Source organism: Etheostoma cragini, chromosome 12 (genome assembly GCF_013103735.1).
Source record: "Etheostoma cragini isolate CJK2018 chromosome 12, CSU_Ecrag_1.0, whole genome shotgun sequence".
Lineage (NCBI taxonomy): Eukaryota > Metazoa > Chordata > Actinopteri > Perciformes > Percidae > Etheostoma > Etheostoma cragini.
Genome location: NC_048418.1, coordinates 5,359,145 through 5,376,655, shown reverse-complemented (window position 1 = coordinate 5,376,655; position 17,511 = coordinate 5,359,145). Strand labels below are relative to the sequence as shown.

General features: G+C 40.4%; 1 protein-coding gene across 2 annotated transcripts in view; it reads right to left on the bottom strand.

Moving 5' to 3' along the window:
* Positions 1 to 1,801: 1,801 nt before the first annotated feature.
* Positions 1,802 to 17,511, bottom strand: part of LOC117954320 (E3 ubiquitin-protein ligase MARCHF6-like) — a 19,453-nt gene continuing 3,743 nt past the window's right edge. The window contains exons 5-26 of one of the 2 annotated variants that reach the window (XM_034888030.1): positions 17,014 to 17,086; positions 16,555 to 16,738; positions 15,705 to 15,963; positions 14,905 to 14,966; positions 13,285 to 13,317; positions 12,624 to 12,675; positions 12,371 to 12,429; positions 11,780 to 11,860; positions 11,062 to 11,130; positions 10,842 to 10,916; positions 10,527 to 10,661; positions 9,848 to 9,967; positions 9,191 to 9,291; positions 8,860 to 8,997; positions 8,380 to 8,575; positions 8,024 to 8,093; positions 7,737 to 7,918; positions 7,493 to 7,627; positions 6,627 to 6,716; positions 6,351 to 6,483; positions 5,676 to 5,811; positions 1,802 to 5,102 (exon numbers count right to left, since the gene is read on the bottom strand). In XM_034888030.1, coding sequence (XP_034743921.1) covers positions 5,018 to 5,102; positions 5,676 to 5,811; positions 6,351 to 6,483; positions 6,627 to 6,716; positions 7,493 to 7,627; positions 7,737 to 7,918; positions 8,024 to 8,093; positions 8,380 to 8,575; positions 8,860 to 8,997; positions 9,191 to 9,291; positions 9,848 to 9,967; positions 10,527 to 10,661; positions 10,842 to 10,916; positions 11,062 to 11,130; positions 11,780 to 11,860; positions 12,371 to 12,429; positions 12,624 to 12,675; positions 13,285 to 13,317; positions 14,905 to 14,966; positions 15,705 to 15,963; positions 16,555 to 16,738; positions 17,014 to 17,086 — 2,468 coding nt within the window. In that variant the 3' untranslated portion in view covers positions 1,802 to 5,017. The remainder of the gene's footprint in view (positions 5,103 to 5,675; positions 5,812 to 6,350; positions 6,484 to 6,626; positions 6,717 to 7,492; positions 7,628 to 7,736; positions 7,919 to 8,023; positions 8,094 to 8,379; positions 8,576 to 8,859; positions 8,998 to 9,190; positions 9,292 to 9,847; positions 9,968 to 10,526; positions 10,662 to 10,841; positions 10,917 to 11,061; positions 11,131 to 11,779; positions 11,861 to 12,370; positions 12,430 to 12,623; positions 12,676 to 13,284; positions 13,318 to 14,904; positions 14,967 to 15,704; positions 15,964 to 16,554; positions 16,739 to 17,013; positions 17,087 to 17,511) is intronic. The other variant, XM_034888031.1, reaches the window with a different exon arrangement.

Below are 17,511 nucleotides of genomic sequence, written 5' to 3'. Positions count from 1 at the left end.
AAATTCACCTCATGTACAGTTGCCATGAAGGGGGAACTTAGCTATCAAGAACAAAATGTTGTTGTTTTTGTACCAGGCTAAAAACATTTTTATTACTGCTGTAAAGTAGGGCATTTTAACATGAGGTCTATGGGGATTGACTCCCTTTGGAGCAGACCTTCCACATTGGCTACAATTTTCAGCACCTGAGGTTGCCCCCCTGGGTGTAACCTGCTGGCTTCCTGCTAGCTTCGCACTAGACACCCTGCTCCACAGCGTTACAACGGAGGGTCTGCATAGTCCACACAGCATTCCGGTATGGGAGAATAACGTGCTCTGGTAGATTGGCATTTATTTAAACCAATCACAAATGCCTTGGGCTACCTAATAAGTGCATCCATGTCCCAGAAATGCTTGTTACTAACCTAGCTCTGGGGAGTCATTCCCCGGAGTCCTTATGTTCTTTTCCCCCAGAATGTTCCCTTGGATCAGAGAGGCTCCAAAATCAGGGTAGCATCTGTCGCCTTGATCCCGCTCCACGTTCTGTGATGCCATGTTCTACTGCTACACTGCAGTGCCCTGCTACGTCCTGCTGTGCCTTGTAATGCCGCACAGCGTCCTGCTATGCAATGAACTACTTCAAAGAACTGCTACAGACTACTAATTTTTTCTATTTTTGTTATTGCCACTCTTCATTCTAACCCCAACCGGCCCGTCAGACACCGCCTACCAAGAGCCTGGGTCTGACCGAGGTTTCTGCCTAAAAGGAAGTTTTTCCTCGCCACTGTCGCACTGTTGCTTGCTCTGGAGGAGACTACTAGAACTGTTGGGTCCTTGTAAATTCTGGAGTGTGGTCTATCTGTATAGTGTCTTGAGATAACTCTTGTTATGAATTGATACTATAAATAAAATTGAATTGAATAAAATTGAATTGAATTAATAAGCACCATTGTACCTCATTTGGTTGCAGTTCCACCAACCTTGTAACATTATAAAAAAAACAATTATCTACTATCTTACGTGGAAAAACCACATTACCCACAGTCTTAAGCGTAACAGCAATGTTTCTGATTGGTCCAACTCGCTGTTACCATAGAAACGTTAACTGAACAGCTAGAGCGACAACAATAACTAGCTAGCTGACTAGCAAAGGGAGCTTCTTGTCACTGACTTTCAGTGGCCAGAGAACGTATGAAATAACATCCAGTTGTTTATCAGGCAATATATCCGGAAGTTCACTAATGGGAAAAGTTAACCAAATTAACCTCAAAAACATTAGGTTGAGTTGTTTTCCGAGCTCACTCACTATGGGCTTCTTTTCAAGACCGTTTGCTGGCATCAGGAGGAGGGCTGCTGTCTTTGCGGCACTTAAAAAAATGACGGACATCTATTTTTAAAACCCATTCATCAATAACTACATGAGACATGTAGCCTAATGTAGGATAGTGAGACTGACAAATCTTTGACTACTGTTAACGTGGGCTGTAAAAAAGAAAACACTCACAATTCCTTGTAAACTTTACCTTCTCAGATTCATTTATTATTTCAATCATTTTCAGAAGCATGTGGTGGGATACTTACCCAGTAAGGGTAAAGAAAAACAGAATGTTTTTTTCATTGTTTTGCGTTTTTTGCTCACCAATCTTGTTAATAATCTCACCACTCCTGACATTTATCTTCCAACTCCTTATATGTTTGTCCTAACACCAACATATGGATCCACAACTCCTAGCCAAAAATAAACAGACAGGAGCAACACCAATAACATCTGTTTCAGGATCATGTTGTCTGCAGTGTGAAGAAACAACACCACACTGAGAACTCATTTCAACTCTTTATTTTGTTTCATATTACTAAACCAACAATTTAAAGACCTTAGAGTGCATATACCTTTGTTAGACTAAATGCCACAGCCATTTTTGTGCATAGAAAAATATAAATCATTTGCTTCTAGAAATTGAAATTCATGACCAAAATGTGATGTGTCCAGCTTAGTTCACAGGGATACTTAAAGGTCACTATGTATGTATGTGAGCATTCTACACAGCAGCATTAAAGCTGTCATCACTAAAGTTAATGTAATTCACAATCCATTTCAATAGAAAAGCACATTATATTCGTCAAACTCCTAATATATAAACTGCTCACACAAATGCGGTGTCAAAAAGGGATGCAAAACTGAAATTCTTGTCAAACCCATGGTGCAGCGTCAACGCAGTAACATGCTGACATGTTTAGTCTCGGTGGAAGGGAAATAACGTGTTGACTGTGTTGCATTGGATTCTGAAAGGATGCAAATTGTTGTATAAAGTGCACATTAAAACATTTGCAATGAAAAAATAAGAAAAAAACATTGTTAATTAGTACTTGACCATTATTGTCCCCCAAAAAACTGATCTCTAAAAACATCTGAAACTTCTCTCTCAGGCGTTTAGGAGCAGCAAGAAACAGTTTAAAAGAATGGCTGTCGTCAGAAGTTAACGTCTCGTAAAATCTTTAGTTTAATTGTGATGTTTTGTTCTGTATTGGGTCTAGGAATATAACTTTGTGAAAACAAAATTGTGAAACAGGAAGGGACTAACCTTTGGGCATTTTCTAACGGGTTGTGGACCAGAGGAGACAATGTGATCACGCGAGTGACATATTTGGATACAACACTTAGACACCGACTTTACATTCCCATGCAAATAGTGATCTGGGAGTGTAAGTGGTTGTGGAAAACAAAGTTTTTTTTAACCTTAAAGCGATTGTTTGACATTTTGGGAAGTCTTGACGTTGCCAGACAGCCAGCGATGACTCCAGGGTGTCACTGCCCTCCATCAAGAAATAGTTCCAGTATGTAACCCTTTGTGAAATGTTTGTACAGACGAGACATAACGTGTTAATTAGTGAGCTGTAGAGGTGTGGGTATGTATTTCTTTAAACTGCTTTAAAAAGACATTGCCATTAGTTGAGCGGACTGAGAGCAACACATTCGTCCATTATCAAATAAACATGTAGATCAACAAGGCAGTCTTTTGGTTTTTCTTGTATTTCGTTCAGATTGGTAAATATAGGAGTAGTGTATTTTAGAGAAGGCATGCAGGTGTGACTACTTATGAAATACAACTTTAAGCTTCAGGAAAAACGGGAGCCGGACCAGGTTGCACCAGCTAAATCCTTCCTTAAGTTTGTGTGAAAAGTCCTCCACACGTTTTCAGAAAGAACAAGCTACCTTTGTAATTTACTGAAATACGTAGGTTGCACCATTAAAACATAAGGAATGTGGTAATGCGGCAGTAATGTTAAAACCCATTGCTAGGAAACAACTGGAGCTCCATGCTTTTCCAATCAAAAGAAATCAACGATGTAAACAGAGTCGCTGTGCTGTATCATAGCTGGAACAAAACAGTTTTTAGGAAAAATCTATATTAAATTGCCAATCCTATGTAAATCTATGTATGATTTTGTTCTTAAATTACATCTGCATACATGGACTCATGTTTTTTTATGAGTTACTAGTATTCAGAGCGATTTAAAATGAGCAACAAACATCCAATTATACTAATCTAACCAACACTACTCAGCTGACCTAGTTTGTAATTTATTTTGTGAAATGTAATTTGAAATCTTCACACTATATTTTGGTAGGCGTAACTGAATTGATTACAAGATGAGATTGGATCGATTGGATTCAGTTCAACAGGTGGCAGCGACCAACTGAATGATTAATGAGAGCAACGTCACAGTGTAGAAAAAAGAAATACTTCTGAGTTTTAGCAAAAAGCAGAAGGTACATGTGGCCTCAACTGTGGCTCCCTTGCCCTAACTGAGATATGTCAACTGTACTCTGCCAGTCAGTTATCAGTCACTACACTGTAGTCCACAAGGGTCAATCCCCCTCCCCCCCATCTGTGTTTTGTTGTTTATACAGTTGTTTTTACGCTGTTGCCTCCTAAACATTTGCAGACATGTAAGACATGCAGACATGAGTTTGAACAGCTGATTAGCAGCATTACTGTTATTTTAATTTTTAGCAGAATAAATATTTCTAAAAAATCATTATCAGTCTAAGAGTGTAACAGGCACATTCTAAAACGTTCCAACGCTGTTTTTTTCAGATTGTATATCCATAGTTCAAACTTCACTTAATGACCTCTCCTGAAGGTGGATTTGCTCAAAGAGGTATTACAGAACCCAGACTGTTTAAAATTCACATGAGAACATCTTAAAAAAAAGAGAAAAAAAACATGTCGGGGGGAGGCTTCCAGATTGTCAAAAAATTCCTTTTCTTCTTATATTCTTACTTTCTAACTTATATCTTTACTTCAAAGGAATTCTCAGGCCAATCCAACAGCTTACTCCAGAAATATAACACTAAAAATCAATGAAAACAAGTCTAATAAAAACATCTAAAAAATAATCAAATAAAATCACATTGCTAATTCATGCATGTCCCTCCTTATCACGGACAACCTCAATTTGATAAAGGGTGTCATTTGAGACAAAGAGACAACTGAAATAGAACCACAGAGGCGTTCCCGTGATAGTTAATGCATCGCCTCTACAGCTCTGAAACTTCAAAAACGTTCTATTAAGAGACAATCAGACACTACTTCACAACAAGCATTCAAACGGAAGAACAATCTGAGGCAAACACAATGCTCAACTCACCTGACTTCAACTCAAACCTATTTCAAAATAATATAATTACAACTTAAAATGTCAGCTGCATTGAAGACAAAAATGGACACACTAAACAGGATGGACAGTCAAAACTGAATGTTATTGCAGGTCAGTTTGCAGGTTGGTTCACAACCATGTTCAGAAATTCTCAGAGACTATTTTGTCTTTTCACTCTTAAATGTCTTTGTCTCCCAACCTGTGACAGCAGTAGTTGTCGGGGACTAAGACGTGGAGGCCGCAGTCAAAAGTTTAAAGGTTGTGTTTGAAGTTGGCAATTGACAGCCGAGCACGGAGGGAGAAAAAAAAAATCAATAAGGTTTCACCGCAGGAGCAGATGAGAGTCAGCTCCACTGATCCCAGAGCAGTGGCAGGTCTATGAGGCGGTGCTGTGTGAGGAGCTGGACGCCCTCCTGCCTGTCTTACGTTCATAGTTCACCAGTCGCTGTCCAACCAGGTATCTGGAGGAGAAACAGGAAAGACAGAGTTGTTTACAAACCATTTTTAACATACAGTGGTGTGAAAAAGAGTTTGCCCCCTTCCTCATTTCCTGTTCCTTTGCATGTTTGTCACACTTAAGTGTTTCGGAACATCAAACCAATTTAAACAATAGTCAAGGACAACACAAGTAAACACAAAATGCAATTTGTAAATGAAGGTGTTTATTATTAAAGGTGAAAAAAAATCCAAACCATCATGGCCCTGTGTGAAAAAGTGATTGATTTTTTTTCACCTTTAATAATAAACACCTTCATTTACAAATTGCATTTTGTGTTTACTTGTGTTGTCCTTGACTATTGTTTAAATTGGTTTGATGTTCCAAAACACTTAAGTGTGACAAACATGCAAAGGAACAGGAAATGAGGAAGGGGGCAAACACTTTTTCACACCACTGTACATTACTAAAACACACTTTTTTTAAGTGTTATCATATCTTCACTAAACAACTTTTATTCTCAGATCAGATTTAATCCCAAAAACACTGGGCTTTTTTGCCCCCATGTTTGAGTTCACACTTTTTCATTTCTACTGACTTGTCATTCTTGATGTGTTCGTAAAGGCGTTTGAACTGTCGTATCTGGAAGGACAGGATGGCCAACAGTATGACCACCATCAGCAGGAAGGGATAGATCCTCCTATCCACCAGCGTCTGCATCTCTGGCTGCACACCTATCAAAAAGGTAGAGAGGGATGGATGTTGAAGGAGTTGCTTCAATCTCTTCTTGAACATGTGTATAATGACAATACAAGGCATTCTATTCTATTCTATTCTATTCTATGCAAGGGGTGGGGGTGGGGGGTTTGTTAAGCATCTCCTCTTAATGAGTCTCCATGTCTGTGATGTCTTAACTCTTGGAGCTGATGGACATAGAGTTGAGGTAACAAAGTAAATAAAAAACTAAAAACAATCAATTGCACTTTGGCTTGCATAATGGCTAAACTCCTAATCACCACAATGGTTGGGAATTCTTTATTGACTAGTTTAAATGCAAATGTCCAAATAAGTCAGGATCTGCCTGTGCTGTGGCCTGATGATATCAGAGCATGTATTCTGCCTCTGGGCTTAAATTCTATCAGCTACAGTTTCTAATCTGGTCCCTTGCCAAAACAATATAAGGACCAAATTGAAATGTATGTTTGTTAGAGTACATGACGGTACCAGAAGATTCCTGCTCAACCCAGAAACATAAGCATACATAGAGACTCACCCAGCAGTGGTGTAATGCCTTTAGAGATAGTGTATGGCACACTAAGAGACAGCAGCAGGACGCAGATGACTGGGGCGGCTAGCCCTCGCACGATGAAATTAAGGTCAATGTTTCGGATACCGTTAGCATACACCTGCAGGAGGGAGAGAGAGAGGGAGAGGGAGAGAGAGAGAGAGAGAGAGAGAGAGAGAGTCATGTCATCTTTACAGTGTATTCAAATGTCAGTCATCGCATTTTGTTCTTGATTAAATGCAGCAAGATGGACGTGAGGCTGACCTGCTCGATGACGGTTTTGAGCCACCACTGAGGGCCCATCAGTGTGATGGCAGCAATGATTTTAGCATGTAGCACTCCCAGTGCCCAGTCCTACCACACACAGACCAACAACCAATTAGCAACTAAGACACAATGTGATCGGTCTCAAAAGTTTAGCATCTGCTCAGTATCCTTGCATCAAGATCAAGTGTTCGTGTCCCTGAGCAGGGCACTGAATGCCTGCGGACATCATTTGAAATGTGTTGATACTAGTGCCATTAGATTTTAGACTTTTCCATAACTTACTTCAAAATAACAATAAATAAAAACAGTTAAAAAAAATTAATTAAAAAATAAATGAATGAATGAAATAATCAAATGTTCTCAAAAGTTTTCTGTCACTAACAGCCTTTTAAAAAATATGTCTAAAAAAGTGGATAACATTTCAGTGAGAATATACGTGATCAAGAAATAGAAAATATCTGAGCTGACATGTTTGATGTATCCTTACTCAATTTATACTAATATGGTATTGAGGTTGATGCTAGGGGGGCGTGGGTTGTGCAGAAAATCAATTCACATTTATGAATTGATTCAAGCTCTACCGATTCAATTTCATCAATTTTTTTTCGTTTTGTAATGGCGTTTATACTATCACATGGGGAAAATAACTAAACGTACATGCATATAATCTGAATAGTTTTTTTTAAATTGAGAATTGTTATTGAATCGAAAATCGATTTTGAATCGAGTCGCAACATTTTGTGAATCGTGCAGCTCTAGTTGATACCCAGACTTCCTGACAAACCAGTCTTATTACTTCTGAATAAATAATCTTTGATATCTCAGATGGATACAATCAACGCGTACAAACTCCATAGTCCTACCTGCCAGGGGTAGAAGAGAGGCGTCTGGTGCAGCTGGACTCTGAGAGGAGCAACAATGACCAGCTCAAACAGCAGACCCAGCAGCAGAGGAATCACCCCGGCTAACAGCACGGCCACCACAAGAGTCTTTAGGATCTGTTTTCAACAAGACGGCACCTCAAAACCCAACCACTCAACACATAATAAAGGAGGAGCATGTTTTTGTTGCCATTGGCTGGGAGGACTAGAGAGACATCCACATTACCATGACCGTCCACTCGTGGACTTTGACCATGATCATGGTCCGCCCCTGTGGCATCCAGGACAGCATCACGGTGGCGGCTCGAATGGACAGCCAGCAGATGTACAGACCGCTGGCAGCTGTGTACAGCTCATGAACCATAGCATTGCCCATCCAGAAAGACATCACCCAGCGGCCCGCACACACTGGGACAGGGGAAGAGGAAGACGGGTAAGAACGAAGGTGTAAATAATGACAGAGAAAAAGGATATGTAAAATGCAGAGAATGTCTGCTTGCGGCCACAGCTTACCTGGCAGTGTAAGGCATATCAGGCTAGCCAGTAACAGCGTCACGCACATGAAGACCACCAGCAGAATGAGCTTCACAACCAAAAACACAGAACAGAACAAAACTAATTCAAAACGTTAATCGCAGCAGATGGGCATCTGCTCATTGCACACAGTGCTTAAACTACTTAAAACAGAACAAACACAAACATTTGTTTGTGCAATTATTGTTTATTCTTATTCATTTTAATATTTTGTTTGTGTATTTACGAACCAATACTCACGGAAAATTCCATGTAAGATAACTACGGTGGCAATGAATGCCTTTCTAATTCTGAGGATATTTGAACATGTGATATCAAGAATCACTGGGAGTTACCTTGAGGGGGAAGTTGAGGGGCCGGTGGTACGACTGGAAACCAACAGGACCGCCCTGCTGCAGAATGGCCTGATGGGCAGCGTGAAGACCTTCCCCCAGGCCAGGGAACCTGTTGTTGTTATGGCGACCGGGCGCGTTGTTGTTTGGTTGGTTGTCATCGTCTTCATGGTCCCCAAGCAGGTAGGAGTGAAGGTCACTGTAGGGAGGCCATTGGTAAATTATTATATTTATTATAATTATTACTATGACTGCAAAGTGACTTTATGACAAAACTTTTATTTAGGGCAGGTTTCTAGCCATGTCATATGAACACTGGGGTCCTTTTTCTGTGGCCCAGACCTTTTCACTAATTATGGAAGATGAAGGTAGTATACTTTTAAACCATTGTAACATTTGACATCCCAAAAGGTTCTTTGTGTGTGTGCGTGTGTGTGTGTGTGTGTGTGCGCGTCGGTCTGTGTCTCTCTCTCTCTGGCTTACAGCATGTATCCGGCTGTGAAGGTCCAGGCGTGGACGAGCCGTTTTAGCCACTGGCGAGTGTGACCTTGCTCCAGCAATGCCGGCAGAACAACCTGAAGCAACAGCAGCTCCAATGACAACTCACTGACCGGTGCATCGCTGCCGAGACAAGATATAAACCAAGCCCAGTTTACATTTTGTTCATACAGTAATACACAGTCAATGTGACGAGAAATGGCAGCTCATTTTTCTCTAGCAGCTCCTTGTTTTGGTTATGACTGAAAAGACACAACGGATGATGTCATTTCAAGACACGGAAAGTCAAATGATATCTTTGCGTTGCTGTGTGTACCTGTAAAGCATGACGTTGTAGGGCAGGAAGGTCGGAAAGAGCAGTTTCATGATTCTGATAGGAAGCCAAAGCATCAGCAGAACTATAGAGCCAAACACCACCTGGAAATACACGTGCAGCTCAACAACAAATATCAATGTTGTATCCCTATACTTTCAAACAGATATCCAAAGAGTTACATTACGCATTAGGGTGATTTTGCGCTCTCTCTATTTCATGAATGCCCAACCCATCACCACCTTGTCCCTCAGGATGATCCAGGTGTATCAACTGAAAGGTTCAATCTGCTGGCTCTACTCCTCCACCACCAGCATCTAGACTCCAGGGAATTCTACCTATCTCGTCTCTTTATTGGCCTATGCTTACTGAAGATGTGTCACATCAATGGGACCTAATCGGCAAAGTCTTTCTCTGTTTTTAACCTCAAAAAACGTCATTGTACACTTTCAACCGATATCTCCTTTGTTTTAAAATACCTGATGTTGTCCCTTTTGTAACTCTTTTTTTTCTAAAACACTACTTACTGTCCTTGACTAAATATGACAGGATATTTCTATGTATTTAGCATCAGAGTAAACAGAAATCTGGGTACTCTAATGCCACAGAAGGCTACGTCTGGGAAAACAAAAACAAAGAGGAGGAGAATACTTGACTGACCACAGAGAGAATAAACCTCCGCAGGTGTCTGTAAATGGGCAGGTGGATCATCTCTTGGACTGGGTTGAAGTCTGGATCGTTCAGGTTCCTCAGGAACCACAGCACACCCGGCCGGAGCACCTGCAATCGAAAAAAACATGTTTACATAGTGCCTTAGTAACTATCTTATATTAATGAACAATAAGCCCAGCAGCTCCAGAAAACTCTCTCTGTATTTCTCAGTATGGCTATGCTATAAAATCCGGCAACTTTTCCGCCCACTTTAAAAAACATCAGCGTGATAATAACTACCTAAAATGACAGAAACCAACTTTGGGAAAAAGGTTCCATCCACTAACTTGCTGTCGCATAGTAGAGGAATTGCAGGATAAGCTTGCAGGCAGTTTGGACATACATTAGCTGTTTAGGTTAAATTACTAATGTTAACTAGCAACAATAATTAGCCTGTGCCTTTGTTATCTCCTTACATATCTTTGCTCTCTGTCTCTGCAAGATTGGGAATGATTGAGATTTCTCTTAGCACAGCTACCAGAAGACTTTCAGACACGTTCCTCACATCACATCTACGTCATCAAGCTCAGCCATCACCAGAAAAGGGCTTCTAATAGCCTTTACTGGTCTCTTTCCAGAGCAATGGGATCTGTTGGTCCATTTCTTTAACTGTCTATGCTCCACCTACCTCTCTGAGCAGGAGGATGAAGGAGGCAAAGTAGAAGACGTAGACCATGCCGACCAGCCAGTGGAAGAACATGGTGGTACCCGGGGCTGCGTCAAAACTCTGCTCCCTGTCTTTCAGAGTCGCATCAAACATCTCCTGCAATGAACAAAGGGCGTGCTATATAATGTATGTTGAATACCATAAACAAATTAGGTTCACGTCATGTTTTGAGATTGTTTTCAAAGTAAATGTTCATCAAGTTCAATCATCAAATTTGTGTACACTGCATCATCATGATTGCCTTTAATTGGGTTTTATTTTGCATGATAATCCTACCAGAGAGCAAATGTCGAGCCACCAACCACAAATAAGCGGGAACAAGCCGATCTCCATGACAACCAGCAGGGACACCTGTGAGATATAAAAACACAAACGGAATTTAGTTTTTGTTTTCATATTTTTTCCCTGTAATCTTAATTTACCTAATTACCATTTTGACTGAAAGCTTTGCTTGTTTTGTGAAAAAAAACATTCCAACCTTGCATCTTTAACTTACCTTGACAACAATGTAGCAGACACCCAAGAGGCGTCTGGGCCGCTGGAACTTCACTAATGAAGCTAACGCCTAAAGGAGGCACAGTTAAGGCTGAACAACAAAATGTAAGATAAATGTAATTCAGACTGTATTCAAAACATCAAAATGAAGAATTTCTCATTAACTCATTTCATTCATACCATCTGAGCCAAAACGCACCCCTGACCTGAGCTTTGGGTTTTCTAGATGACTAGAACATATTTACTGAGACATGAGGACCTACATGTGGGTCCTTTTAGGTCCGTTTATAAAAGTGGTGGTCTTCATATGGGACATACAGTACTGTGCAAAAGTCTTAGGCAGGTGTGAAAAAATGCTGTAAACTAAGAATTCTTTCAAAAATATAAATTATATGATGTAAGGATGTTTGTTTTTACACCAAATATAGATTTTTCTTTTGTTCGCTCACTTTGATTTAGTAAATTTACAAAAATAAACAATGATTTATATTTTTGAAAATTCTTGGTTTAAAGCATTTTTTCCACACATGCCTTAAACTTTTACACAGTACTTTATATACGATAAATATTGAAATAAATGTGCACATAACCTAAACAAAAACGCAACTTACTTAAGTGATACTTCTCATGTTTTACGTAGCCATAGTAATTAAATAGGAGTGTGAGACATGCTGTAGGATATTACATACACACAATAATTTGTTGCACAGAAAAGATACATGGCAGACTATGAGAGCTCCAGCCAGGAGGATGTACCCAAGTATGGTGGTGACGAGGCCGTCAAAGTGTGAAGCTTTGACCTGCAACCAGAAAGAATACCATCACCACATGAATTGTTACACTGCATGACAAGTCTATATCCATGACGTTGTATTTTATTAATTCCGGTATTGTTCAGGTGCCGCTGGAAATTCCCCTTGATGTCTTTCACTTCGGCCAGATGTCCAGGTACCTTCCGCCTTCTTTGTGTTGGAATTTTAAGAGTAATATGGTCAAGTGCTCCTCAGATCTCTGCAAGGTAAATCCAGACAGCTACCTAGACTCTCTGTCCAACTGGGCTTTTCTGTTGCACACTAAAACAACCTTTGAACGTATGCATGGTCCACCAAAAGAGGTTCCTTCCCAAGGCTATATAGCAGAAGCCCCGTTCTCCATGCAAATAAACCAGAGCACATTTTTCTCTCACCCCAGAATGCTGTGTGGACCAGCCAGACTCTCCTCCACATCCCTGTAGAGGAGGGTCTGGCAAAGCTAGTGCATGATAAACACAAATACCAATCAGGAATTCAAACTGTACAACATGCACTTACGTAGTCTTCAAAGCCCAGTCCAACCACTGAGAAATGGCCTATGTGATATGGGCAAAAAGCTAGAGGGAAAAACATAGGTCAGGTTAAAAGCTGTAGTTTGGTAGAGTGTGTAAGAAGGTATACAGGACGGGCTAATAAAACAGAATAATGGTAAACAACCTGTTTAAATAGGAGGAAGGTGCACTGTAATAGTGCATCAAAGGTAATAACTGTATGTATAGTATATCATTAATACATAGCAGGTTATACTCACCAAAGACCAGGATGAAGAGTGTGTTGAGAGACACGACCCAGAACACATGCTCCTGGAGAGAGAGAACACAAACACCTCTGTCAATGCTGTGCAATGAAGACGGTGTATGCATCAAATCAACTTATAATTCCATTGACGTTGTTAAAAGGATAGTAAAAGGGAATCCTATGGACCCCACCTTAAGAATATGGGGTTGTACAAGGTACTTATGCACAGACAGGAGTACTGACACAAAAGCTATGCAATGTACTGCTGTGGCTATAGTAGGCGAGGTAGACTGGTCCGATGCCTACTGGAGCTTTTCCCTCAAATCAGTACAACATTTGGGGATTTTTGGCTTGATGCAGATTACCTTTTGATTGAATACTACATGCTACATGATGGCCAATCAATACAGCCTGTGTGGGTGTGTACTGACTTTTCATTGATTGACTTAATCCTGAGTCTCCTGTTAGCTTTGTTGCACTTGTTAGGGCAGGGCAATTCACACCTTTTCATTCTTATTGATAGATAAAGATTTGTGACCTAAAAAAATTCACACCTTAAACCTGGGCAGAGGTCTAATCAGCAAAAAAACTGATAACACCAACGTGGGTGTTAAGAAACATGAAGGCACTCTTGAAACGGTGTGTGTAAGAGTAGAAAGAGAGTGTGCACTTACCAAGAACACTAGGGAGCCATCCAGCCCCAGCATCTGGGAAACAGAAAGAAATCTCATAATGATCCTTTATGCAGGTCACAGTTAACCAGGGAAGGCTCAAACTCTACTGGACTTGGTTAAAGGTGCTCCTAAGATGTTTTGTTTCTCATCCGAGATACTTCTTCAGTTCTGACTGAACTGTAGCTTCGACCAAATAGCAGGGTTTCCCTACCGTTTTCGTCAGAACTGAAGAAGTCTGGAATGAGAGACAAAACGTGTTCGGAGCTTTGCCTGCACGATTTGGGGAAAAATATAAACCACCTTTTTGTTTTGCTTAGAAATGATATCACGATTTTCTGCCACAATTGTTTTTGACCATGACAAAACAAAACAAATTGGGAGTACCAAACAGATTTTTTTTTGCACCTATAGCGCATTGCGCATCACCAAAAGCCTGTAAATAGAGACTTCAATGACGAGAAGGGAGAGCATTGCAGCGCTGGGGAGTGCTGTAAAATCTATTTTATACAGTCTATGTTTAAAACTCCCAGAAGAAAGTAGTAGCGTCGGTGATGCAGTTGGCTCGTAAAATTAAATCTTTTTTTTTTTTTTAAGTTATTTAAAAAAGAAATCGTGAATAGGGTGAATCGAGATCAAGATTTTAAAAATGATTAATCGTGGAGGCCTATTTGGAACACCTTTAACCAAGTTAAGGTCCAGAAACCTTTGAGCTCAACCCTTTCCTGATCCTTTATAATTAGGGCTGGGCATCGTTCAAAAATGTACCATACCAATACCGGGACTTTGATACATGCACCTAAACAATACTTTTTTTCTTTTAACAAAAACACAAAAACATTACGGCACATTCTTTTTATTTATTTTTCAGCTCCTACTACATGAGCCTTGTCTTTCTGTAATGTGAGACAGCCAATCACCAGCATTATTAGATCTTAGTAGGCATTAGGTAGAATCATGCTGCAGGCTTGTTGGCTCGCTGACGCAGATGAGATTTACTCCTTGAATTGAAATTGGCGAGGCATTTTTCGACATTTGATACTATAGAGGCAATTTGGTCAGTGCCTAAAAAGGATTGAATTTGGTACCCAGCCCTATTAACAATACATGTACAGTAAATAATTGTGGTAATACAACTATTTCTATTTTTTTACTGCTATTAATATATCAACCACTTCTACTAGGGATGTACCAAATAGTTGGAAGCTGCAATTGTAACTTTGACTTTCAAATTTTAAATCAACATTTGAATGCTGCACAGCTTTTTCTTTATGTGGCGGGGGACTTTGGCCAATCACAGGTCATTTCAGGGAGAGAGAATGTTCCAATTGGCTGTTCTTTGCATGCATTGCTTGTGCGACAAAGAGAAGAGGGAGAGCTCCAGGAAGAGGTCTCATTCTACTTCAAAATGTGTGCAAAATGAACATCATGGAAGGATCATAATGTAACGCATCTCAGAATGCCAAACAAACCACACCAAGATGGATATCTCCTGTCAAAAGCTTTTAGTCACAAGTTCATCTGCCAATTAACAGCTACTAGCTTTACTAGCATCCTGTCCTAGCTATATCACACCACTTTATGGGGCAGGAGACAGAGAGAGACAAAAAGATAGATTCCCACCCTTTCCCAGGTCAGCTCCTCGGCTGCACGGTCCCACTCCAGGGCGTTCCAGTTCAAATCTTCTGAAAAGGACAATCAGAAACAGTAACAGTAAGGAACACCTGAAAACATTCTTCTGTGGCTGCATTACCATGTACCACAGTTTAGGTCTGTGTATTCCTTAATAAAAGGAATGAAACCACCAGCTCACACAAAGCTATACATGTTCTCAATCTTAAAACCGTTCTCTACGCATTGAAGTGCATCTTGTTTAATTAAACTGACCGCATGACCTAACACCATTTCTCAACTTTTGATCAGAGTTGAAATACTTTATTTGCAAAGAAAGCACTGTGTTCATTCCAATCCACAGTGGAGTTGTGGGAACTTAACAATACGTGAAAAGGTTGAAAACAACTACTTTAAAGTAGGGTTGGGCATTGTTTGGATTTTGAGTTGGAGTTGAAAACAGGTCACATGTTTATTTCACAGAAAAGAGGAAAGTTTTATTTTGATTCAATTGTGGTTTGCAGTTTTAAGGGCTTTTTCAATGTAAAATAAAGCCAAACTAGAGCGCTGCTTACTGTGCTCCAAGGCTGCAACACAACAAGCGCCGGGCCGCTACGGAAACCAAACTTTGCACATTTTAAATTGTAAAGAGATGATCAGATTTAAAACCAAATCCTCTAAATGATTCCAATGAAGAAACAATTCCACTAAAATCTTAATTTTTGAAATGATTTCAGGTAGGAATCGGTTCTCGATGCCCAATCCTACTTTAAAGTATATCCCCCCTTCTGTGCTTTTATGCCCGCACTGACCTTGTCCTCCATTATTTACGTCAGCAGCATCCTCTTCCCTGCCTTCCTCATCATCATCATCATCATCCTCCTCGTCCTCCTCCTCGTCCTCCCCATTGTCATCTTCTTCCTCGTCGTCCAGTTCAGCCTCATCTCCGTGGTTGGCAGCTTCCTGCAGGTTGGCCGGTGCCAGCCCGTCTGGAGCAGGGTCTGCAGGGTGCTGGGCTTCTGCTATGTCGGCAGCAGCCTGTGCATTGACGCCAATGTTACCACCTGGAACCTGTAGAATCAGGAAATTTTAAATTTAAATAAGATAATATGGCTTGCATGTTCATTACCCATACCCATACCCATACCCATAATGTACATTACCCATATATGGCAATTACAAAGAACAGCCTGACAATGTTGGTAGCTGCAATCCTCAAATTTATAACATGGGGGGCAAAAATCTTAGTAGTAACTAAGATATTTCAGTCCTGAACTATATTGCTCATTAAAGATGACAGCAGCAGAGGATTATTTTACTCATTTGGTTGTGTGTAAACACATGATCGATGTCAGGGCCAACTTGGGAAGGACATTATCTAAAAGATAACGGTCCTAAAAGTTTCTCTGCGAGGAAGCATGGAACAAATATGGCCCTACATAAAAAACTGGCAAAGGGAAAAACTGAAATCAAATTCTCCAAACAGTATAACGCTTGTAATATGAGTGTAGCCAAAACATCATGTGCAACTGTGTAGAATCACTGGACTTAATTTAAAAAATAAACATGAAAAATCAAAAAGCATTCAACTGTTGATTTAGAATTTGAATGTCAACATAATGAGTGAAGTGTACGAAATATTCACTACAGCCCTGATCTCACCTCATTGGCTGCTGGTGCAGGACCGTTAGGCTGGTTGGGAACTAGAGGGGGGGGATTTTGCTCCAACCACGGAGGGGCGCCACCATGGACAATCTGCTCTCTAAGCCACACCAGGCTGATGAAGGCGCACAGCGTGCAAGTGACCACAAAACAGCCCTGAAGGCAGTCTGCCAGCAGGTTTTGTCTGCGAGAAAGAGTTGAACCATTACAGTTTTATCAGGTACATCACAACAATTTTACACATTAACTCGCTATGAGTTGGACAAAGGGTAAAGAAAAAAAAATAGATGATGAGATAGATGAAAGGAGTAATTGTGAAAAACCACACTTTAATCACCAGTAAGATCTTAACCATCTTCATTGGACTGAAGTGCACAAAATGGGGGGGGTACACATAGAACTACAATACACACGAGAGTGTAAGAGAAAAGGCAAGACCAGAGTGTAATTTACACTTACGTTGAAAGCATATCTAGTGGCAGAGTAAGAAGAGAGCTCACAGAGCCAGTAAATACACACTTGTAGATACGACCTGTTAAAAAGCAAACAAAAAAAGACATGAACAAGAATCACTGGTGAGAAACGTAAACACTGCTCCAATTATATTGCACTTCATGCTAAATAAAACATTTACAGCACAAGCAAATTAATGGATGAGGTTACTTTTGCTCAGTTCCAGTCACATGTGACTTATTTCAGTTCTGACTGTCGCGTCACTGTTTCATTTTTCGAAACTGAGAGACAGGCAGCAGCATGTAAGACTGGGGAGCATCTCATCCAAAACCCCATCAGCACTGGCACCCCACAGGAGTGTGTCCTCTCCCCACTGCTCTTCTCCCTCTACACCAGGGGTCTTCAACGTTTTCCAGGCCAAGGACTCCCAAACTGATGGCGAGATGGAGCGGGGACCCCCTAATTATATATATTGTATAAAATTGTGTTATATCAAACTGGTCC